The sequence below is a fragment of the Dermochelys coriacea genome, chromosome 8 (assembly GCF_009764565.3).
Source record: "Dermochelys coriacea isolate rDerCor1 chromosome 8, rDerCor1.pri.v4, whole genome shotgun sequence".
NCBI lineage: Eukaryota > Metazoa > Chordata > Testudines > Dermochelyidae > Dermochelys > Dermochelys coriacea.
This window is the reverse complement of record NC_050075.1, coordinates 15,544,396-15,569,787: the sequence shown is the minus strand read 5'-3', so window position 1 is coordinate 15,569,787 and position 25,392 is coordinate 15,544,396. Positions and strand designations below refer to the sequence as shown.

The 25,392-nt window shown below is 49.1% G+C and overlaps 1 protein-coding gene across 2 annotated transcripts in view; it reads right to left on the bottom strand.

Moving 5' to 3' along the window:
- Positions 1-9,217, bottom strand: part of RAD50 (RAD50 double strand break repair protein) — a 40,218-nt gene extending 31,001 nt beyond the window's left edge. Inside the window, exons 1-6 of one of the 2 annotated variants that reach the window (XM_038414002.2) lie at positions 9,074-9,217; positions 6,258-6,440; positions 5,202-5,285; positions 3,798-3,949; positions 2,617-2,802; positions 2,264-2,468 (exon numbers count right to left, since the gene is read on the bottom strand). In XM_038414002.2, coding sequence (XP_038269930.1) covers positions 2,264-2,468; positions 2,617-2,802; positions 3,798-3,949; positions 5,202-5,285; positions 6,258-6,386 — 756 coding nt within the window. In that variant the 5' untranslated portion in view covers positions 6,387-6,440; positions 9,074-9,217. Of the gene's footprint in view, positions 1-2,263; positions 2,469-2,616; positions 2,803-3,797; positions 3,950-5,201; positions 5,286-6,257; positions 6,441-8,971 lie in introns of both variants that reach the window. The other variant, XM_043490435.1, reaches the window with a different exon arrangement.
- Positions 9,218-25,392: the final 16,175 nt, after the last annotated feature.

The window sequence follows — 25,392 nt, the reverse complement described above, 5'->3', positions numbered from 1 at the left end:
AAAAAAAACCCACCTCCACAACGGGTGTGGCTCCCAGCACTGGTGCACTATCTACACTGGCGCTTTACAGCGCTGAAACTTGTTGCGCTCAGGGGGGGCAAAGTTGCAGCACTGTAAATTGCCAGTGTAGACAAGCCCTAAGCAGGCAGGCTGCTAATGTTCCCATTGTTAGTTAATTATTCCCATTCTTAGTCAATTAAGGCTCCTTTACCTTGCTAGCGTGATGTAAAGGAGCCTTATAGTAAATGACAGTAAAAGACTCCTCAGCTAGGAAGGAGTATGGGCTTTCTTGCTTTTCCTGTGCCAGAGAGGCACAATGAATGGGGTAAGGTTACAGCTCAGCATCTATTTTACTTATCCATTTAAAAAAAAAATGCACAACAGTGATTAGCAAAACTGTATGACTTTCATATGTGAAAGTGAGCAATTTAAAGCAACATTCTACTTTACCGAACACCAAACACCAAAATAAAAGTAATGTAATTTAAATGAAAATCCAGGATTATAACTGGAATGCAGGGTATTGGTTACCAAGTATTTGTACTTTAACTTTCATGTGCTTAGGAAATACTGAACATTTATTGTGATTTTTCTGTATGATAGTTAAATAAATTACCAAAATAAGTGAAACTGGTGTGATTATATTGCATTATTTTGACAAATAAAATATGCAGAATTTTTCATTTTTGGGTGCAGAATTTTGGATTTTTTGGTGCAGAATTCCCCCAGGAGTAAAACATTAAGAAATCCTGGGCTTACCTTGTGCTATTCTGTAACAGATTATTGCTCCCTGGTGTGTCTCATCTCACTTCACACAGGACTCCTAGACACTCAGCTGAATGAAACCATGCATATAACAAGCACCATGAGACAACACTGTCCCTCCTGACATCAGGCAACAAGTATCAGGCAAGTATCCTTGCAGAATCTGCTTCCTAAGGTGCAAGACATACCATATCTACCCATTTAAAGATTTGTTTAATCCATCGAGCCAACATCTCAGCTCATGGCACCCCGCTTGGACAATTCCCCTAAGGATCCTCAATATCACTCCCAGGTGGCATACTAGGGGGTAAGAACAAGCTTCAAAACATAGCCAATGACTATCTTATAACACATCCAACAGTCCAGCCCTCTGGTTTTGACCTTATACACCATCTTTGGATGAAGCTCAATCACTTTAGATGTGGAGTGCTCAAATGTGCTGCTAATGACAATAAGTAGGGCTTCTGTAACTTCCTCCTTTGCTGCGGTGGCCATTTTAGAATATGTAGGCCACATACTTACAGGCTCTACCCATCAGCAAGGGATACCTTGTTCTCTCATGGATATGTGCAAAAAAAATGACCTCAGCTATTGCATGGTTAAGATGGTTAGATAAACACACTTGACTTGACTGTCTGTGTAGATGCAACACAATATATAAGCAATGTATTTAATGTATTTTAACTTCTTTTAAACTAGCTAACACTCAGTTCTCAGCATACCGTGGTTAAAAACTTCTGCACCAGGGTATCCCAGAAAAACATGCACAGTACTACTAATAGAAGAGTTACTGAGACAAAATTGCTATCATTTATCTACATTGGTTGTAGCTATGGAATGTGTCATGACATCATGGTAAATACAGGCTCAAGGTATCATTTATTTAGAGACAGGGAGGGGGTTTTGTATAGATGCTTTTCTCCCCTTTGCTGACAGTATATTCAAGTATGAATATATTATTTGAGGGGAAGGTAATAGATATGAAAATATGCCACCCTGTGAAACTATGCAGGTTGTATAATCAATCTTCCAAAATCAGCTGTTGAGGTGCTTGAGTAAATGTTGAAAATTGCATTTTCCCAAAAGTTTTGTAACTAAACCAGACAGCTTGAGAGAGAAAAGATACATGTTGCTTGCAAGATTTGGCCTGAAAATCCCCAATTGGATGTAAATTAATTTAAATTAAGAACAAATAAACTGATCCAAGATGCTGTAAAGATAAGAACAGATCATTTCCAAAGAACATCTTTGAATATAAATTCTACTCATACAATTTCATTATTTGTCATGATGAAAATGGCCTTTAAGTTCTGCTCTGAATTTTATGGTTAAATGGAAAAAAAAATCCCCGATAATACAACGTTAAACTGGAGAGATTTTAAATCACAAAGAAGTCAGGAAATTCCCATAGCAAGCAATCTTTACTCTCCCTCCCCTAGTGACTATGTATAGAATTACAATAAAATCTTGAATTACATGATCATACAAACAAAATTACCTTTAGAGGATCAAGTTGATTCTCAATACATTTTACATTTTCCTTAGAAGCAGCCAGTTGAGCTTCCCTATTACTAAGATGATCTTGAATTTCACGTGCTTTTTCTTTATTCTGTTTTAGATATTTCAGTTCCGTCTGACACTCTTTTACCCGCAAGCTTTGCTTCTGACGTACCTGACGAAGAGTTTCCAATGCTTTAATATACCTTTCAAAAAGAAAACCATGAGTAAATTTCAAATTCTATTGGCATATGCAGCTTTATGAAAGAGCATTTTTAGTGAGCATTGAAACAATTATAATTAAACAGAAGGAGTACTTTACTGTAATTATGTTAGTTATGGAAAGAAGTAAACCTTGTTGCTGAGAAGATCTCATCAAATTTTTGTTTCAGGGCCCTTCCCTCACTTAAGGGCCAGTTGGATTCTTCTTGATGACAGAAAATGACATTGTTAATCACAGATTTGGAAACACCAAGAGCGCTGATCATCTCTCGGTCAATTTCTGCACACTTGGAACTGAGACTGATCTTTTCCCCATGCCTGTGTACATAGATTAAGAAAGTGCATAACAATAAGATAACTACTGGTTGCCGTACAATTATGTTTCTTTTCTAAAATAAATAACATTCTGTATAATTTCAACATTCTAACCCATCCTGTTTTGATGCTAAGTCACAAATAATTATTGTTAGAATGGTAAATGTTTTTTGCCCCTCATTCTTCTCTCACTCTTTTTCCATTTTTAACTCTGAATACCTCATTTCCAACTAAATGGATTTTGATACAGCATTCCTTTGATTTCAAGCTATCTTTCTGTAACTTAATGTCATGTTAGCCATGTATATAGCACCAGTTTGCTAACTATGACTGCATAGCCAGCAGAGGGAGCAAAAATCATAGTGATCAGTGCAAAACAAATGATCTTTTTAAAAAAAATGTCAGATGAGAGTCAAATAAACAAATAGATACTTGGAATGGGACTATTTCCCCACCAAATTACTTTAATTTACTTCTGCAGTGCCAACAGGACATAAAGTGAATGTAGTGCATAAACACCACCTTCAGAACTAATCTATCACTGAGTGACTTAGGCACTTATGTCCACGGAAAACCAATGAGACTTTGGTCATTTTGAAAAAAGAAAAGGAGTACTTGTGGCACCTTAGAGACTAACAAATTTATTAGAGCATAAGCTTTCGTGAGCTACAGCTTATGCTCTAATAAATTTGTTAGTCTCTAAGGTGCCACAAGTACTCCTTTTCTTTTTGCAAATACAGACTAACACGGCTGCTACTCTGAAACTGGTCATTTTGAAAGTTTTACCCATTAAATCTAGGGATTTCTTGTAATACATAAAACAGACAATGCAGTGGGACTACATGTAACTTTTTGTTAGACTTAATTTAAGCTGAAAGAGTAGGTTGAGGTTTGAATGAATAAATTATTCACTTATCTCTTTTCTTACATGAAAAGATGCAAACAAAACAAATGGACACTCAAACTAAGAGGCAATGTTTAAAAAACCTACAACTTACTTTGTTCTGGTAATGATACCTTCAAGAGTTTTAAACTCTGTTTTCTTGCCTTTCTGAGTACAAACCATGGATCGCTGGACAGCTGTAAGCTCTCCATTAACATCACGAAACTGAAGTCGAATCTGAGCTCTGACATCTGTTTCATTAGCAACCTTTGGCAGGAAAAAAATATGAAAACTTATTTAACAAAGAAAATGTTTGTCGTCATCCAAGCATCCAAAGCTGTAAGTGAAATCTTGGCTCCACTGAAATCAATAGGAGTTTTGCAATTGAGTTCAATGATGCCAGGATTTCACCCAAAATCTTTTTTTGGCCTAGAGGTTATCCAGGATTCTTATGCATACCTTGCACTTTGACTATTCTTATACCCTAAAATGCAAACACTCCCCCACACCCGTCTGATAAACAGTTATCATCAGAGGACCTTCCCTTAAGTAAAGAGAACAGAAAAACAACCTCCTTCAAGTCAGACACCAAACATTCATTTCTGTCAATGGGACTACTCATAGTGTGCAAGTCATGGTAGGATCCGGGCCTAAATCATGCAGAGAGCAGATCTCTATACTGTAGGTTAGCTCATATGCAACATGTCCACATTATATTCCCATAAAATCTTATTTATTTAGTATCAGTAACTGGGAAGGAATAGGTTTCAGAATAGCAGTCGTGTTAGTCTGTATTCGCAAAAAGAAAAGGAGTACTTGTGGCACCTTAGAGACTAACAAATTTATTAGAGCTGTAGCTCACGAAAGCTTATGCTCTAATAAATTTGTTAGTCTCTAAGGTGCCACAAGTACTCCTTTTCTTTTTGGGAAGGAATAGTCCATGTTTCAAAACATTTCAGTTAAAACCATCCATTTACCAATACTGACTAAGAAAATACCAAATACCGAACAACTATTTGACAGACATTTTGTATCAAAAGACATTACAAAAAGTGATCAGGTCACATGTTACCTAGTCTTGTATAAGTATTTTCTGAGAACTAAAACTTATCACACATATAGACAGAGAATAATGAAACGTATATTCTCACACTGAAACTAAACACGAATTTAGCATTTTTAAGATTTTAACAATTTAACATCTTACATGTTGTACATACACATTTGGAAATCTTTCATAAAGTAAATTAAAAGGTAATTTTAACTGCAAAACAATCTAGTTTGTAATGTTAAGATTGTGAGAAAAAAAGACAACCAAGAAATTTAAGGTTGACAACTCATTTCTTGTAATTTCTCCCTCCCAACTTCAATCCTTGCTTTTGTATTACATTAAAATGGGTGATTTAAATAATTAACTCTAATTGGACTACCCCCATTTGTGGCACAATCCAGTGTTCATTAAATATTTTGTCATATCTGCTACCAGTTAGACATACAAGCTATTCATCATGACTCCTACCTTTGGATCATGAACAAATGAGTGTCCTTTGGTGCCTGGAGGGAAATCTCCAGTGGAAATATATTTAAGGCATTCAATGATAGTCTACAAAAGTGGAAATAAATAGGTATCAGTAATATCAATTTAGAGCAAGTAAAAAGATGGACTAAAGAGGCAAGAGAGTAACAGTCTTTAAATACCTGAGAACCAAGAAAGGAGAGACATAATGGGATGAAATTAAGATAAGTGTTCTTTCTGAGTATTGGGAAAAACTTCATGGCAATAGCTCTAATTATCTTGTGGAATAGACCTTCAAGTGGAGATGCACCAATCAATAGTGGATTAAAATTAGACTGGGCAAAACTAGTAAATGTACAATATGGCATAATTCTGCAATGACAAGGAGATCAATTAGATGATCTAATGCAGTTTCTCAACCTTTTGGATACCAGAGACTGGCTTGCTGCCTTCCTAAACTGTGGTTTCAGAGTAGCAGCCGTGTTAGTCTGTATTCGCAAAAAGAAAAGGAGTACTTGTGGCACCTTAGAGACTAACAAATTTATTAGAGCATAAGCTTTCGTGAGCTACAGCTCACTTCATCGAATGCATCCGATGAAGTGAGCTGTAGCTCACGAAAGCTTATGCTCTAATAAATTTGTTAGTCTCTAAGGTGCCACAAGTACTCCTTTTCTTTTTCCTAAACTGTGTCAGGGATATCTCAGGGACTGGCGCCGGTCCACAGACTGACTGGTCATTGAGAAACACTAAACAGATCTTTCCCATCTCTAACTGCTATGGTTCTAATACCTAGTGCATAAACAGGTATTTGGAAAACAACTAAGCCTCTGACCTTACAACGAGCACCATGCAGGCAGAATCCTGTGCCTATGCAAAGCTTGTTGCAGAATGCAAGCCTGAAAGTGGAGCCCAAATTATGCAAGTGTCACAAAATGCAAACTGTTTAAGGTTTTATAATTTCATTAATTATAAATTCATATAAACAATCACTCTTGTTTGTATGAGTTTGTAATTATTTATAATGACATGAAACCTGTTTGCACTGTACAAAAGTCTTACCGTTTTTCCTGCACCATTTGGCCCCACCAAAATGGTTAAAGGACTAAAGAAAGTGATAACTTGTTTGTCTTTGTCCTCTATCCCAAAACTCCTCACTCCAAGGATGCTCATCTTATCAATCTTAGACATTTCTGTAGGATATTTTTCTTCTTTTCTGAATCCCAAAAAATAATTTTCAAAATCCTACAAAATAAACAGTTAAATTTAGTGATGATTTAGGTACCAAACATTATCCCATTCTTCCAAAAACTCTTGTACTATCAAAAAATAAGTATGTTATGTGTAATTTAAGAAAGCAGAGCAAAGATTCTTTGATAATGATTGAAGGTGTGGATTACAGACACTCCTTTAAATTATTTTGTAACGAAAATCTTATTTTTGGTTTAGAGATTTTCTCTTTTACAGTGAAAAGCCAACCACAATATAGACTGGTAAATTAAGAAACTTACCACTTTTTACTTATTCCCCATTACAACTACATAACTAAGGTCAGCCTAAAAATGTTTAACATTTCCTGAGTGTTTAGTAAAAGAAATATCCTGAATTAACTATAGTAAAACCTATAACTGAATTTTATGAGCTTTTGCTCAAAAGGTGTCAATAAGAAAAAGTTATAGAAACTAACACTTTTTCTTGAAAAATTCCAAATTTGCTGTTGCACTACAAACACGATATCAAATGATATCAAAACACGATATCAAAAGCACATATGGACTGGCTTTCAGGTTGTTCTACAGTAATCTCCCTCCCCAAATGCCCTCCCCATAATCTAACATTTTAATTCACATAAGGTCCTAGTGCTATGAGATGTTTTTGTCTTTGCTAGATTTACAGGCCTAGATCTACAGTCATGCAGCCTGGCCCTGGCAGCCACATGGAGTTCACTGAAATCAGTGGAACTCAGTACAGACAGCAGGGTGGCAGCCCACGTAGAGTAGCAGCCATGTTAGTCTGTATCCGCAAAAAGAAAGGGAGTACTTGTGGCACCTTAGAGACTAACAAATTTATTTGAGCATAAGCTTTTGTGAGCTACAGATGGAGAGTAAAGGGATTATTGATAATGAACACAGAGGAAGGAATTGTTGGATGAAACCAAGATGTGCATTTGAGTTGTTTGGCTGTTATTTCATTAGGTGAGGCTTGGAGCAGTTTGCCCTGTGCATCATTCCCTGTCAGTGATCACTGCAGCATGATATTTTTTGAGAATGAAAGGTTATTTCCCATGACAGGCAATTTACTGCAGCAACAAACGGGGAGTAGAAAAAAAGACATTTCTCAGAAATAACAGATTGTGCCTGATTCCATAGATTATTATTATTCAATTCCACAGATGATTATCTATACTACTGTAGCTCCTAGAAACCCCAACTAAAATCAGGGCTTCGTTGTGGTAGGCACTGAAAAAAACATAGCAAGAAACAATTTTTGCTGCAACAGTTCTCACTCTAGACAAGACAGACCAAACGTGAGGTGAAACTGCAGCACAAAGAAGTGAATTGCCCAAGATCACAGTACAGTACAGGACAATGGTTGAGTCACACACAGGACATAGGGTTCCTGAAACCCAATCCAATGCCCTATCCACTAGAACGTTACTCTGGTGGGAGTGGGCACAGGGAATTTCCTGGAGATAGCAGGACACCAAAATAGTAGTGGGCTAGGGGAATTTCCCTAAAATGCACATTTCCATTGTGGGGGTGAAAATTTTCCCGGCATAGCAGATTAGGACACTGGCAGTGGGTGCAGGATATTTTGCCAAGATGGCAGATGACCAGGGTGAGCAGGGGCATTCGGCATTTTCCAGAGACAGCAAGTTATCAGGGTAAGTGGGACCACAATGCATTTTCCAGACATGGCAGATTACCAGGACAGAAGTTGGTACGTGGTATTTTCTACTGATGGCGAGTTCGGGAGGGATAGGCACAGAGAATTTTCCAGGGATGGCAGGTTAGTCGGTGGGGTAATTTCCAGGGATGCCAAGTTACCAAGGTTTCAGAGTAGCAGCCGTGTTAGTCTGTATTCGCAAAAAGAAAAGGAGGACTTGTGGCACCTTAGAGACTAACACGTTTATTTGAGCATAAGCTTTCGTGAGCTACAGCTACAGCTCACTTCACCGGATGCATTGGGTGGCGGCGGACAGGAGGCATCTTCTAGGAACGGTGTGTTGGGAACATAGTGGGGGACAGGGGACATTTTCCAGGGATGAGTTTCAGAGTAGCCGCTGTAGCTCACGAAAGCTTATGCTCAAATAAATTTGTTAGTCTCTAAGGCGCCACAAGTCCTCCTTTTCCTTTTGCACAGATAGTGGGTTGGAGGCATGGGCACGGGGCACTTCTGGAAATGCCAGGTTGGGGTGGACATGGGGCATTTCTGGGGAGAATGGGTTGGGAGTGGGCACGGGGCATTTCCAGGGTGTCAGGTTGAGGCTAGGCACGGGGCATTTCTTGGGGTGCCAGGTGGGCACGGGACATTCCCAGGGCGTAGCACGTTGGGGGGGACGGACCCGGGTCACTAAGGGTGGGAGGCTGGTTTGACGGGGTGGGCCCGGGCCATTTCCGGGGGGGGGGGTGGTTCTAGGCGGTGGGCTCGGGGCATTTCCGGGGGTGGCGGTGACCTGGAAGTCCAAGGCACATTTACAAACACATCATACCCCAGCCCGGCGCCAAGCTAACGCCGGGGCGGGGAGCGGCCGCCCAACGCTCCCCTTCACCTGCCTTTCCCAGGGGTCCCTACTCCCTCAGAAAGCAGCCGCAGCCCGGGCAAGCCGCGACGCCCCCGCAGCACAACCCCCCCGCGTGGCTCGCGCCCCAGGTCACCTCACGACAGGCCGCAACTCCGCTCAGGCTGGTGGATGCCCGCCTCTGACGCCCGGGCGCCCGCGCGAGCGAGCTCAGCCCCGCCCCCCGCCCAATTCCAGAAGGAAGCCCGCCCCGCGGAGCTCTCTGTGTGCGGCCTGGGCGCGCGGCCCCCCGCAGGTCTCCCCGGTCACGCGCCCCAGAGAGCGGCAGCCGAGCCCGCTGCGAACGGCCACGGCCACGAGCCGCGCCAGGCACTAATGGTTCCCACACCGACCTCGGACCCGCACCCACCTGCAACCCCCACACTTACATCAGCCTCCAGTGTACCCCGCTCGCACCCCCGCATCTTCCCCACGCCCATATCGACCCCCTACTCTACCCCGCTCGCACCCCCGCATCTTCCCCACGCCCATATCGACCCCCTCTCTACCCCGCTCGCACCCCCGCATCTTCCCCACGCCCATATCGACCCCCTACTCTACCCCGCTCGCACCCCCGCATCTTCCCCACGCCCATATCGACCCCCCCTCTACCCCGCTCGCACCCCCGCATCTTCCCCACGCCCATATCGACCCCCTACTCTACCCCGCTCGCACCCCCGCATCTTCCCCACGCCCATATCGACCCCCCTCACTACCCCGCTCGCACCCCCGCATCTTCCCCACGCCCATATCGACCCCCCACTCTACCCCGCTCGCACCCCCGCATCTTCCCCACGCCCATATCGACCCCCTACTCTGCCCCGCTCGCACCCCCGCCCATATCGACCCCCCACTCTTCCCCGCTCGCACCCCCGCATCTTCCCCACGCCCATATCGACCCCCCTACTCTACCCCGCTCGCACCCCCCGCATCTTCCCCACGCCCATATCGACCCCCTACTCTACCCCGCTCGCACCCCCGCATCTTCCCCACGCCCATATCGACCCCCCTCTCTACCCCGCTCGCACCCCCGCATCTTCCCCACGCCCATATCGACCCCCCCCTCTCTACCCCGCTCGCACCCCCGCATCTTCCCCACGCCCATATCGACCCCCCTCTCTACCCCGCTCGCACCCCCCCGCATCTTCCCCACGCCCATATCGACCCCCTACTCTACCCCGCTCGCACCCCCGCATCTTCCCCACGCCCATATCGACCCCCCACTCTACCCCGCTCGCACCCCCGCATCTTCCCCACGCCCATATCGACCCCCTACTCTACCCCGCTCGCACCCCCGCATCTTCCCCACGCCCATATCGACCCCCTACTCTACCCCGCTCGCACCCCCGCATCTTCCCCACGCCCATATCGACCCCCCCTCTCTACCCCGCTCGCACCCCCGCATCTTCCCCACGCCCATATCGACCCCCCTCTCTACCCCGCTCGCACCCCCGCATCTTCCCCACGCCCATATCGACCCCCCTCTCTACCCCGCTCGCACCCCCGCATCTTCCCCACGCCCATATCGACCCCCTCTCTACCCCGCTCGCACCCCGCATCTTCCCCACGCCCATATCGACCCCCCCTCTCTACCCCGCTCGCACCCCGCATCTTCCCCGCCCATATCGACCCCCCACTCTGCCCCGCTCGCACCCCCGCATCTTCCCCACGCCATATCGACCCCCCTCTCTACCCCGCTCGCACCCCCGCATCTTCCCCCACGCCCATATCGACCCCCCTCTCTACCCCGCTCGCACCCCCGCATCTTCCCCCCTCCCATATCGACCCCCCTCTACCCCGCTCGCACCCCCGCATCTTCCCCACGCCCATATCGACCCCCCTCTCTACCCCGCTCGCACCCCCGCATCTTCCCCACGCCCATATCGACCCCCCTCTCTACCCCCTCACACCCCCGCATCTTCCCCACCCCCATATCGACCCCCCACTCTACCCCGCTCGCACCCCCGCATCTTCCCCACGCCCATATCGACCCCCCACTCTACCCACCTCACACCCCCCGCATCTTCCCCACGCCCATATCGACCCCCCACTCTGCCCCGCTCGCACCCCCGCATCTTCCCCACGCCCATATCGACCCCCCACTCTACCCCGCTCGCACCCCCGCATCTTCCCGACGCCCATATCGACCCCCTACTCTACCCCCTCACACCCCCGCATCTTCCCACGCCCATATCGACCCCCCACTCTACCCGCTCGCACCCCCGCATCTTCCCCACGCCCATATCGACCCCCCTACTCTGCCCGCTCGCACCCCCGCATCTTCCCCACGCCATATCGACCCCCACTCTACCCCGCTCGCACCCCCGCATCTTCCCCACGCCCATATCGACCCCCTACTCTACCCGCTCGCACCCCGCATCTTCCCCACGCCCATATCGACCCCTACTCTACCCAGCTCGCACCCCGCATCTTCCCCACGCCCATATCGACCCCCTCTCTACCCCGCTCGCACCCCCGCATCTTCCCCACGCCCATATCGACCCCCCCTCTCTACCCCCTCACACCCCCGCATCTTCCCCACGCCCATATCGACCCCCCTCTCTACCCCGCTCGCACCCCCGCATCTTCCCCACGCCCATATCGACCCCCTCTCTACCCCGCTCGCACCCCCGCATGTTCCCCACGCCCATATCGACCCCCCTCTCTACCCCGCTCGCACCCCCGCATCTCCCCACGCCCATATCGACCCCCACTCTGCCCCGCTCGCACCCCCGCATCTTCCCCACGCCCATATCGACCCCCCACTCTGCCCCCTCACACCCCGCATCTTCCCCACGCCCATATCGACCCCCCACTCTGCCCCGCTCGCACCCCGCATCTTCCCCACGCCCATATCGACCGCCCACTCTACCCGCTCGCACCCCCTCATCTTCCCGACGCCCATATCGACCCCTACTCTACCCCGCTCGCACCCCGCATCTTCCCCACGCCCATATCGACCCCCCACTCTACCCCGCTCGCACCCCCGCATCTTCCCCACGCCCATATCGACCCCCCACTCTACCCCGCTCGCACCCCCGCATCTTCCCCACGCCCATATCGACCCCCCACTCTACCCCGCTCGCACCCCCGCATCTTCCCCACGCCCATATCGACCCCCCACTCTACCCCGCTCGCACCCCCTCATCTTCCCCACGCCCATATCGACCCCCTACTCTACCCCGCTCGCACCCCCGCATCTTCCCCACGCCCATATCGACCCCCCACTCTGCCCCGCTCGCACCCCCGCATCTTCCCCACGCCCATATCGACCCCCCACTCTACCCCGCTCGCACCCCCGCATCTTCCCCACGCCCATATCGACCCCCCACTCTGCCCCGCTCGCACCCCCCGCATCTTCCCCCACGCCCATATCGACCCCCCCACTCTGCCCCGCTCGCACCCCCCGCATCTTCCCCACGCCCATATCGACCCCCCACTCTACCCCGCTCGCACCCCCGCATCTTCCCCACGCCCATATCGACCCCCCTCTCTACCCCCCTTAAAGCCCCGCATCTTCCCCACGCCCATATCGACCCCCCACTGTACCCCGCTCGCACCCCCGTATCTTCCCCACGCCCATATCGACCCCCACTGTACCCCCCTTACAGCCCCGCATCTTCCCCACGCCCATATCGACCCCCACTATACCCCGCTCGCACCCCCGCATCTTCCCCACGCCTATATCCACCCCCCTCTCTACCCCCCTTACAGCCCCGCATCTTCCCCATGCCTATATCGACCCCCACTGTACCCCCTCACAGCCCCGCATCTTCCCCATGCCCATATCGACCACCCACTCTACCCCCCTCACACACCCGCATCTTCCCACATGCCCTATCCCCAATGACCCCACTTACCACACACCCGCATCTTCCCCATGCCCATATCGACCCCCCACTGTACCCCACTCGCACCCCCGCATCTTCCCCACGCCCATATCGACCCCCACTGTACCCCGCTCGCACCCCCGCATCTTCCCCACGCCCATATCGACCCCCTACTCTACCCCGCTCGCACCCCCGCATCTCCCCACGCCCATATCGACCCCCCCCACTCTACCCCGCTCGCACCCCCGCATCTTCCCCACGCCCATATCGCCCCCCTCTCTACCCCGCTCACACCCCCGCATCTTCCCCACGCCCATATCGACCCCCTCTCTACCCCCCGCTCGCACCCCCGCATCTTCCCCACGCCCATATCGACCCCCTACTCTACCCCGCTCGCACCCCCGCATCTTCCCCACGCCCATATCGACCCCCCACTGTACCCCGCTCGCACCCCCGCATCTTCCCCACGCCCATATCGACCCCCTCTCTACCCCCTCACACCTCCGCATCTTCCCCACGCCCATATCGACCCCCACTCTACCCACCTCACACCCCCGCATCTTCCCCACGCCCATATCGACCCCCCTCTCTACCCCCTCACACCTCCGCATCTTCCCCACGCCCATATCGACCCCCACTCTACCCACCTCACACCCCCGCATCTTCCCCACGCCCATATCGATCCCCCACTGTACCCCGCTCGCACCCCCGCATCTTCCCCACGCCCATATTGACCCCCCACTGTACCCCGCTCGCACCCCCGCATCTTCCCCACGCCCATATCGACCCCCCTCTCTACCCCCTCACACCTCCGCATCTTCCCCACGCCCATATCGACCCCCACTGTACCCCGCTCACACCCCCGCATCTTCCCCACGCCCATATCGACCCCCACTGTACCCCGCTCGCACCCCCCGCATCTTCCCCACGCCCATATCGACCCCCCTCTCTACCCCCTCACACCTCCGCATCTTCCCCACGCCCATATCGACCCCCCACTGTACCCCCCTCACACCCCCGCATCTTCCCCACGCCCATATCGACCCCCCACTGTACCCCGCTCGCACCCCCGCATCTTCCCCACGCCCATATCAACCCCCCTCTCTAACCCCTCACACCCCCGCATCTTCCCCACGCCCATAACGACCCCCCACTGTACCCCGCTCACACCCCTGCATCTTCCCCACGCCCATAACGACCCCCCTCTCAACCCCCCTTACAGCCCCGCATCTTCCCCACGCCCATATCGACCCCCCACTCTACCCCGCTCGCACCCCCACATCTTCCCCACGCCCATATGGACCCCCCTCTCTACTCCCCTTACAGCCCCGCATCTTCCCCACGCCCATATCGACCCCCCTCTCTACCCCCCTTAAAGCCCCGCATCTTCCCCACGCCCATATCGACCCCCCACTGTACCCCGCTCGCACCCCCGCATCTTCCCCACGCCCATATCGACCCCCCACTGTACCCCCCTTACAGCCCCGCATCTTCCCCACGCCCATATCGACCCCCCACTGTACCCCGCTCACACCCCCGCATCTTCCCCACGCCCATATCGACCCCCCACTGTACCCCCCTTACAGCCCCGCATCTTCCCCACGCCCATATCGACCCCCACTATACCCCGCTCGCACCCCCGCATCTTCCCCACGCCTATATCCACCCCCCTCTCTACCCCCCTTACAGCCCCGCATCTTCCCCACGCTCATATCGACCCCCCACTGTACCCCCCTTACACCCCCGCATCTTCCCCACGCCCATATCGACCCTCCCTCCCCCCTTACACCCCCGCATCTTCCCCACGCCCATATCGACCCCCCACTGTACCCCGCTCGCACCCCCGCATCTTCCCCACGCCCATATCAACCCCCCTCTCTACCCCCTCACACCTCCGCATCTTCCCCACGCCCATATCGACCCCTCTCTGTACCCCGCTCGCACCCCCGCATCTTCCCCACGCCCATATCGACCCCCCACTGTACCCCCCTTACAGCCCCGCATCTTCCCCACGCCCATATCGACCCCCCACTCTACCACGCTCGCACCCCCGCATCTTCCCTACGCCTATATCGACCCCCCTCTCTACCCTCCTTACAGCCCCGCATCTTCCCCACGCCCATATCGACCCCCCTCTCTACCCCCCTTACAGCCCCGCATCTTCCCCACACCCATATCGACCCCCCTCTCTACCCCTACACACCCCCGCATCTTCCCCACGCCCATATAGACCCCCCTCTCTACCCCCCTTACAGCCCGGCATCTTCCCCACCCCCATATCAACCCCCCACTGTACCCCTCTCGCACCCCCGCATCTTCCCCATGCCCATATCGACCCCCAACTGTACCCCGCTCACACCCCCGCATCTTCCCCACGCCCATATCGACCCCTCACTGTACCCCCTTACAGCCCCGCATCTTCCCCACGCCCATATCGACCCCCTCTCTACCCCCTCACACCCCCGCATCATCCCCACGCCCATATCGACCCCCCTCTCTACCCCCTCACACCCCCCGCATCTTCCCCACGCCCATATCGACCCCCCCTCTCTACTCCCTCACACCCCCGCATCTTCCCCATGCCCATATAAACCTCCCACTCTACCCACCTCACAACCACCGCATCTTCCTCTTGCCCACATCAACCCCCCACTCTACCCACCTCACGCCCCCATGCGTCTTCCACATGCCCATATCAATCACCCACTCTTCCCACCTCACACGCCCGCATCCTCCCCATGCCCATATCAGCCCCTCACTATATACAACTCACACCCCCGGTATCTTCCCTATGCCCATATCAAATCCAACTATACCCACCTGATACCCCCCGCAACTTCCCCATGTGATTATCAACTCCCCACTATATCCACCTCACACCCCCGCATCTTCCCCATGCCCATATCAACCCCCCTCTCTACCCCCTCACACCCCCACATCCTCCCCATGCCCATATCAACCCCCCACTATACTCCCCTCACACCCCCGCATCTTCCCCACGCCCATATCGACCCCCCACTATACCCCGCTCGCACCCCCACATCTTCTCCATGCCCATATCGACCCCCCACTGTACCCCGCTCACACCCCCGCATCTTCCCCATGCCCATATCAGCCCCCCTCTCTACCCCCTTACAGCCCCGCATCTTCCCCACGCCCATATCGACCCCCCACTGTACCCCGCTCGTACCCCCGCATCTTCCCCATGCCCATATCAACCCCCCACTGTACCCCGCTCACACCCCCGAATCTTCCCCATGCCCATATAGACCCCCACTGTACCCCGCTCACACCCCCGCATCTTCCCCACGCCCATATCGACCCCCCACTGTACCCCCCCTTACAGCCCCGCATCTTCCCCACGCCCATATCGACCCCCCCTCTCTACCCCCTCACACCCCCGCATCCTCCCCACGCCCATATCGACTCCCCTCTCTACCCCCTCACACCCCCGCATCTTCCCCACGCCCATATCGACCCCCCTCTCTACTCCCTCACCCCCCCCGCATCCTCCCCATGCCCATATCAACCCCCACTCTACCCACCTCACACCCCCCGCATCTTCCCCATGCCCATATCAACCCCCCACTCTACCCCCTCACACCCCCGCATCTTCCCCATGCCCATATAAACCCCCCACTCTACCCACCTCACGCCCCCCGCATCTTCCCCATGCCCACATCAATCCCCCACTCTACCTACCTCACGCCCCCATGCGTCTTCCCCATGCCCATATCAATCACCCACTCTTCCCACCTCACATGCCCGCATCCTCCCCATGCCCATATCAACCCCCCACTCTACCCCCTCACAACCCCGCATCTTCCCCACGCCCATATTAACCCCCCACTCTACCCCCTCACACCGCCGCATCTTCCCCTTGCCAATATCAACCCCCCACTCTACCCCCTCACACCCCCGCATCTTCCCCATGCCCATATCAGCCCCCCACTCTACCCACCTCGTACCCCCGCATCTTCCCCATGCCCGTATCAACCCACAACTATACCCAGCTCACCCCCCCGCATCTTCCCCATGCCCATATCAACCCCCCACTCTACCCATCTCACACCCCCGCATCTTCCCCACGCCCATATCAACCCCCCACTGTACCCCCTCACACCCCCGCATCTTCCCCATGCCCATATCAACCCCCCACTCTACCCACCTCACACCCCCGGCATTTTCCCCATGCCCATATCAGCCCCCCACTCTACCCACCTCGTACCCCCGCATCTTCCCCATGCCCGTATCAACCCACAACTATACCCAGCTCACCCCCCCGCATCTTCCCCATGCCCATATCAACCCCCCACTCTACCCATCTCACACCCCGGCATCTTTCCCATGCCCATATCAACCCCCCACTATACCCACCTCACACCCCTCGCATCCTCCCCGTGCCCATATCAACCCGCTATATTACCCATCCCACCCCCCCCCCGCATTTTCCCCAGGCCCATATCAACCCCCGACTATACCCATCTCAAACCCCCCCATCTTTCCTATGCCCATATCAAGCACCCACTCTACCCACCTCACACCCCCCGCATCTTCCCCATGCCCATATCAACCCCTCACTATATACAACTCACACCCCCTGTATCTTCCCCATGCCCATATCAAACCCAACTATACCCACCTGATACCCCCCGCATCTTCCCCATGTGAATATCAACTCCCCACTATATCCACCTCACACCGCTGCATCTTCCCCATGCCCATATCAACCCCGAACTCTACTCCCTCACACCGCGGCATCTACCCCATTCCCATATCAACACCCACTCTACCGCCTCACACCCCCATATCTTCTACATGCCCATATGAACCCCCACTCTGCCCCCTCAAATTCCCCGCATCTTCCCCATGCCCATATCAACTCCCCATTCTACCCCCTCACACCCCTGCATGTTCCCCATGCCGATATGAACTCCCCACTCTACCCACCTCACACCCCCCGCATCTTCCCCATGCCCACATCAACCCCCCACTCTACCCCCTCACACCCCCGCATCTTCCCCATGCCCATATCAGCCCCCCCAACCACTTCACACCCCCCGCATCTTCCCCATGCGCATATCAACCCCCCACTCTACCCCCTCACACTCCCGCATCTTCCCCATGCCCATATCAACCCCCCACTCTACCCCCTCACACCCCCGCATCTTCCCCATGCCCATATCAACCCCCCACTCTACCCCCTCACACCCCTGCATGTTCCCCATGCCGATATGAACTCCCCACTCTACCCACCTCATACCCCCCAGTATCTTCCCCATGCCTACATCAACCCCACACTCTACCCCCTCACACTCCCGCATCTTCCCCATGCCCATATCAACCCCCCCAACCACTTCACAGCCCCCGCATCTTCCCATGCGCATATCAACCCCCCACTCTACCCCCTCACACCCCCGCATCTTCCCCATGCCCGTATCAACCCCCCACTCTACCCCCTCACACCCCCGCATCTTCCCCATGCCCGTATCAACCCCCCACTCTACCCACCTCACACCCCCATGCGTCTTCCCCATGGCCATATCAACCCACAACTTTACCCAGCTCACCCCCCCGCATCTTCCCCATGCCCATATCAATCCCCCACTCTACCCATCTCACACCCCGGTATCTTTCCCATGCCCATATCAACCCCCCACTATACCCAGCCTACCCCCCCGCATCTTCCCAATGCCCATATCAACCCTCACTCTACCCACCTCACACACCCCTCATCTTCCATTCCCATATCAAACTCACACTATACCCACCTCACACCCCTCGCATCCTCCCCATGCCCATAACAACCTGCTCTTTTACCCAGCTCACACCACCCAAATCTTCCCTATGCCCATATCAACCCCCCTCTACAGCCACCTCACACCCCCCACATCTTCCCCATGCTCATATCAACCGCACATTCTACCCACCTCAGACCCCCCGCATATTCCCCATGCCCATTTCAACCTCCCACTCTACCCACGTCACACCCCCCGCATTTTCCCCAGGCCCATATCAACCCCCCACTATACCCCCCTCATACCCCTGCATCTTCCCCATGCCCATATCAACTCCCACTCTACACACCTCACACCCTCGTATTTTCCCCATGCCCATATCAACCCCCCACTCTGCCCACCTCACACCCCTCACATCTTCCCCATGCTCATATTAACCCACACTATACCCTCCTCACACCCCCAGCATCTTCCCCATGCCCAGATCAACCCCCCATTCTACCCAGCTCACACTCCCATGCGTCTTCCCCATCCCCATGTCAACCCCCCACTATACCCACCTCACACCCTCCGCATCTTCCCCATGTGCAGATCAACCCCCGACTCTTCCTTCCTCAGACTTCCCGGATCTTTCCCATGTCCATACCACCCCCCCCCCATTATACCCACCTCAGTCCCTCTCTCCTGTGCTGTATCAATCACCCATACCCACCTCAGAGTCGCATCATCCCCATGCCCATAACAAACCCAGTATACCCATCTCAGACCCCCTCGTCTCAGTGACTCCCACATTTATATCAGCCCCTCTATACCACCTCACACCCCTCACATCTTCCCTATGCCGGTATCAACCCCCCACTATATCCCCCTAAGACCCTCTCTCCTGTGCCCATATCAACCACCCATACCTACCTCAAATTCCCATTTTCCCCATGCCCATATCAAACCTCAGTATGCCCATCTCAGACTCCCTGCCCCAGTGACCCCCACATTTATATCAGTCCCCATCCACCTCAGACCTCTACTGTATGCACCTCATGCCCCATGCCTGTATCAACCACCCATACCCACCTCAGAACCCCATCTTCCCCATGCCCATATCAACCCCCAGTATACGCATCTCAGATCCCCCCATATCAACCTCCCCAGGACAGCCTCTTCAGACTCCCATCTGCCCTATACCTATATCAGTTTTCCTACTATCTACCTCAGCCCGCTCGTTCCCCTCGTAACTACTTCATTCTCTCCTCCCCTCCCACTCCATCCACCCCCCTCCCGGATGATTTTCAGGGCACAGTACAAGATACAGGAATAGAGCATGTCAACCTTTTTCATTAAACATTCCCTCCACCTCCTCCCTCCCCCATGCTTTTTTTTCTAAATGAATTGTTGTTGGGAAATTTTTGTTGTTCTCTGAATTGTCCATTTGTTCAGTCAGTCCCCATCTCCCTTCTCTCCTTTTTCCTTCATTCCCTTCTTTCCCCCTTTTTTCCCGTCACCAATGGATATGGGGGATGGGAGGGAAGAAGAGAAAGGGGAGAGGAAAGAACAACAGAAAAAAATAATGAGAAATTGTGAAAAATATTTTTTTTCCCATAAAAACTACAATTTCTTAACTAGCTTTCCACAGAAATTTGGTCACCTGACTCTGGGCCAGCCTTGGGTTACTGATAGGGGCTGACCGGGCTGCAGGTGCTCTTTATTCAAAGACGTTATTTAATCCAACTCTGAAGATCTGAGAATGGGTGTATTAAAGCTGTCTACATAACTAATTATTATTTTAGATCAGTACATGCTGCCTTCCTGATGTCAAGTCACCTCAGGGCTTGAACTCTCACTATTTTGGCTTTAGCAACCAAGGCCAGGCAAAAACTTTGGGTCGTCCAAAACACAGCAGCCAGCCTTCTGAGTCAGGTGAGCCACAAGGAACACATTGGACAAGTGCTCTGCACTCCTTTTCCCTCCTTTTCGTGAAAGTCTAACTAAACTAAGAGGTTGTTTGCTGATAATTATATATACATAGTACAAGTGATCAAACCAAAGAGGAGTAAGAACACACTTTTGTTTTTATTTTTAAATCCACTTACTCTGTTCAGCACTTCAATACTGTCAAGACAATTATTCCGGTTAAAACTTAAGATAAATGATGTTCCAGGTCCGTGGGTAAGAGTGTCATCAGAGTTGAGCTATGAACTTCACATGGCAAAATAATCCCAACCATATTCTTGGTAATTGTGCGTGTTTGAGGGGACTTTTTTCTACATTCATGGCCTGGGCTTGCACATCCGTGGCAGAGCAGTGGTTGTACCATGACGCTGATGTCAGTGTAAGCCATGCAGCTGCTCTCCCTCAGTGACAACCTTGAGCCAGGAAATGGTTACAGGTTGTAATCTAAACAGTATTGTAGGATTCAGAGTAGCAGCCGTGTTACTCTGTATTCGCAAAAAGAAAAGGAGTACTTGTGGCACCTTAGAGACTAACAAATTTATTAGAGCATAAGCTTTCGTGAGCTACAGCTCACTTCATCGGATGCATTTGGTGGAAAAAACAGAGGAGAGATTTATATTCACACACAGAGAACATGAAACATGAACATGAAAGTATTGTAGGAGTTGGCGATTTATGAACTTGAATGAGAAGTCTATAAATTCATATAAAAACCATAAAAATCCCATTTAAAATATTAGTGCTTATTGTAGGATTAGAATATAATATGGCAATGTATTTTACTGTAGGATTATTATTTTAAAATTTAATTTTGGGGACAAAAACAACCTGTCCTTTAAATCTACCTGGAAAATAAATAGTGTTTAGAGATTAGTGTAGTGCAATTAATTTATTAATCTAAGTGCCATGAGGTGTTATTGAAGCTAAGGATTTAATAGGATTCAAAAAAGGATCAGACATTTAGATGAATAATGTCATGGTGGTGGGCATGGCATAAGAACCTAAACAAGATGGATTTAAGAATAGTCAGTCAGTATTGGACGGTCATAACTAAGATATATGGAATAATTTGGATTCCACTTTTAGTGAATAAACAGGTATTTATAAAACAGAAAGTACGAGCTACACCTAGAGAAGTCGTAACAGTAACAATCTGCTAATGTGTTTGTTAATCTTTGGATACAGTGACAGATACTGAAGCAGTGAGGCAGCTGGTTCCTGTCAAGGTTTGCTGGGATAAAGAACTAAGAGTTCAAGTCACTATCATAACTTTCAGATCTGATCCTGCTCACAATGGGGAGAAAAAGAAGAGATGCACCCCTGCCCCCATTGCAAGGAGCTTCACCCATTTCCTGGGTGGTTAAAAGTCCCTAAACCTCTCCTGTGCTTTTCTGGGTACCTCTGAAAACTTTATCTTTTGCATTTGCTGACTTTTTGGTGTTTGAACTTGTAACCTTAACAATTCATGAATATAGTTTGTTACATACATTTAATATACTTTGAGTCTGTTCTAGAGATGGACCTGAACTAAAATCCTGGCTCTCAGCATCCTTTAAGGTTTGAACTCTTAAGATGGATCTGAGTTTTGCAACTGGTCCTTATTTCTACAATGGAAGGACCAATTTTTTACATTTAAACATCCCCAAACTTTCAGAATCTGTACTTTCCATCAGACTCATCTCTGGTTTAAGTGATTGATGGATAAATGACAGATGAAGTTGGTTTAGACCTCATTATGAGTTCTGACCTGAGACTAGTTTTGTAGCTGATAATTCAGGCAATGACTATGAGCCTAGTCCAGTGATAACTCCACTGATGAAATCATTGTGAATAATAGTGAAAAGGTATTCATGGAGTTTGAATAGGCTTTGAATTATTAGACTTTTATTGGTAAATGTCTATTTCACCATACACACACAAAACAATGAAAAATATTTCCATTGATAATAATCAAAATTCACAGACAGGCAAAGTAAGAAAAATACTGCCTGAGAACTTCTTAGAGTTTGATTTAAGGATATTTACCATACTTTTTATATTTTGGCATGTGATGACAGTTTGTGTTTTAATGATTATAAAGCTTAAACTTTTTGAATTTCAACATCTACTGTCATTAAATAATTATTTTCTGACTGCCCTCACTGTCTGACCACTCCATAATTTCATACTGCTATGAACACTTAAATTGATAAAAATATAAAAAATGCTTAACAATAAAAATTGAATTCTTGCCAAGGCAAGTGTAAGTAAAAGTCAGACCCATTAGCTGTCAAGGGCAGGTACAGCACACACAGAACAGGATTACATGATATGTTTGGGGCTTGATCCCTTGTGCCTATTTGTCATTACTGTCCGATCATGATCTGGTTGCTGTATAACGCAATGCCATTCACTGCTCCACACCTTTAAGTGGAGTCACCTCCATTGTACATTTTTTTCTGCCAGGTAGTCCCAGACATCTAATAATGAAGTTTCAGCCTGATTAAACCCATATCAAATGTCTCCTGTCCTCCTTTTGGTATAGCTGGACAACTCTGCTGTCTCTCTGTTTTTTCCCAGGGGTACAGTTCTTCCACATTGCTTCTTGTGATAGTCTGTTTTTAATAATCTCCTACCAAGGTTTCTTTCATGAGAGACTTCATTCATTCTAGCATTTTCTGTTGTTCTGAATGACAATTTATTATCTCCCAATTAACATGTCACTTAGTACCTAACTCAGTATAGGAGTCATTGAGGGATGAGATAGTAGGAGAACATTGTGTTATTCTTGAGCAGTCTCCTTTGGCTGGCACTCAGAACAGAGTTCAGATTTCCAGAAATGGTTTTTAGTTTAAAAAGCTGAACAGATTTGTAGTCATATCAGGATATTGATGTGGAGTTGTGCTCCCTAATTTCAGATTGCCACAATGATAAGTATGGCCTAAAAGCAATAACAATGATTCATTTGCAGTAAATAATATAGACAATTAAAGACTTAGATATGGATTTTTCCCTATAGGCTAGAGACATCATAATGGGAGAAGAGGTCCACAGAAACTCATGTTCCACAGCTGTGTTTGCATATTTTTTCCACACCATCTCATTATGAACCCATAATGCCAAAACCCTCTTTTCTTTCAAATTCCTTTTCAAGACCCATTGTTATCATGATGCCTACAAGAAACTGCCAGCTGATGATGGGTAGATAGAAGGCTAGTTTATATCTATTAAAAATATTGCACATTATATCCCTCTCCCAAAAGCCCCATATAATGCTAGTCATCTTAGATTGTAAGCAAATTGGAGCAAGCACCTTAAATGTCTGGAAAGTGCTTAGCACATTGTAGATGCCACAGGAATCAAGATGATCATGATAAATAATATTCAAATGTGACATAGCACCTGTTCCCCATCTGTCTAGAAGAAACATTTTATTTTATTTGTAATATTAAAACAAATAATTAACACCAGTTCCTGTTTCAGCTCTACACTGTGGGAAAAGGAAATCTCTTCTAACCAGAGAAAATGTTTTTGATCTCTGTCTTCCTTGCCAGTTGCTCAAACCTACTGCTGCCCTTTTTTGTCCCTCTCCCTCTAGCCGAGCCTAGGATATCCTGTTGGTGGACGATGGTGTAGGCAATAACTCCTATCTTTAAGAATTCCAAAAGGTCTTTTCATTCAATTAATGAGTTTCTGTGCTTCAGTGAATCTTTATTTTGCTGAATTTCAGAATTAATCATGGGAGTCAAAAACATAGCTTTTAAGTTGAAATATTTTTAGCCACCATATTCTGCAAGACAAAGCAATATCTATTCATATTCATAAAATTAATACAATATCCAGAAAATAAGTTCTGCCTCGGCTGACTTGTTTATGTGACATACGTCTTCTGTTGCCTTTAAAAGGACTCTATAAAGTAGGAAAAAGTTCAGAGTACCTTCTGTAGTACAGAAACAGGGTGACTTTTCTATCCTGTTGTTCAGATGTATGTGTTTAACCTTTTATAGCAAGTTTTTAATGACCAATTTTTGTCTTCTAATAAGCACTTGGCAAACATATTACAGTAGTTTTTGTTTATGCAGACTCCACCGATTTTTCAGCACATGCACTTTCCCTTGAAAAACTGAAAGACTTCTCTGTACACACAATTTAGGGATAGTGGGGGCTTTCGTTGCTAGTTTCTACTGTAATTTCTATTGTGGATTAGCTAGTTGACTTCGGTCAGCTCACCTTTTCTGTGCTTTGGTTTCTCCATCTGTAAGGCTAATAATACCTAGTACATTTCACAAGGGATAATGAGGGTTAACAAAGTAAAGTTTATAAAATGCTCAGAGATTCTTTGGGCATTTAAAATGAGCTATTATTATTTACAAGGAAGAATACCAGCCTTACAACTGATCCGGCAATCAAATCTCCCATTGAATGGAGGATCTCATCTAAAATAAATCAAACACAAGAGTTCCCCAGGTGTCCAGGTTTCCAATGTGACGTCTATGATGTGAAAGCATGAGCAGAATCACACATCTATATTTAACAGCATGAGGAATACTCCCATTTCCTTTGTAAAAGTTTTTGGTATCATGTAGCAAAATGACAAATCTTATCTGCAAAGGTATTTTTCCCTTTTTGATGTCAGAGTGAAAGGAAACCCCCGACTCCCATAGTGAGGCCTCCCACAATATGTAAAATAATTACCACTCTATACTTGTACCTTTTCCTACATGAGAAAATTTTCCCTTTATGATACACATAATATGCAAGGTGTAGGTGAGTATATATAAACAGGTTCTGATGTCAAAAATGCATGAATCAAATATAAGCTTTCCTAAAAGTGAAAATGCTGTTTCTCTATTTGTTCTTGTTGAGTTGTTGCCTATCACTCTCTGCGGGCAATGAGATAGAAGAATTTAAAGAAAACTTGG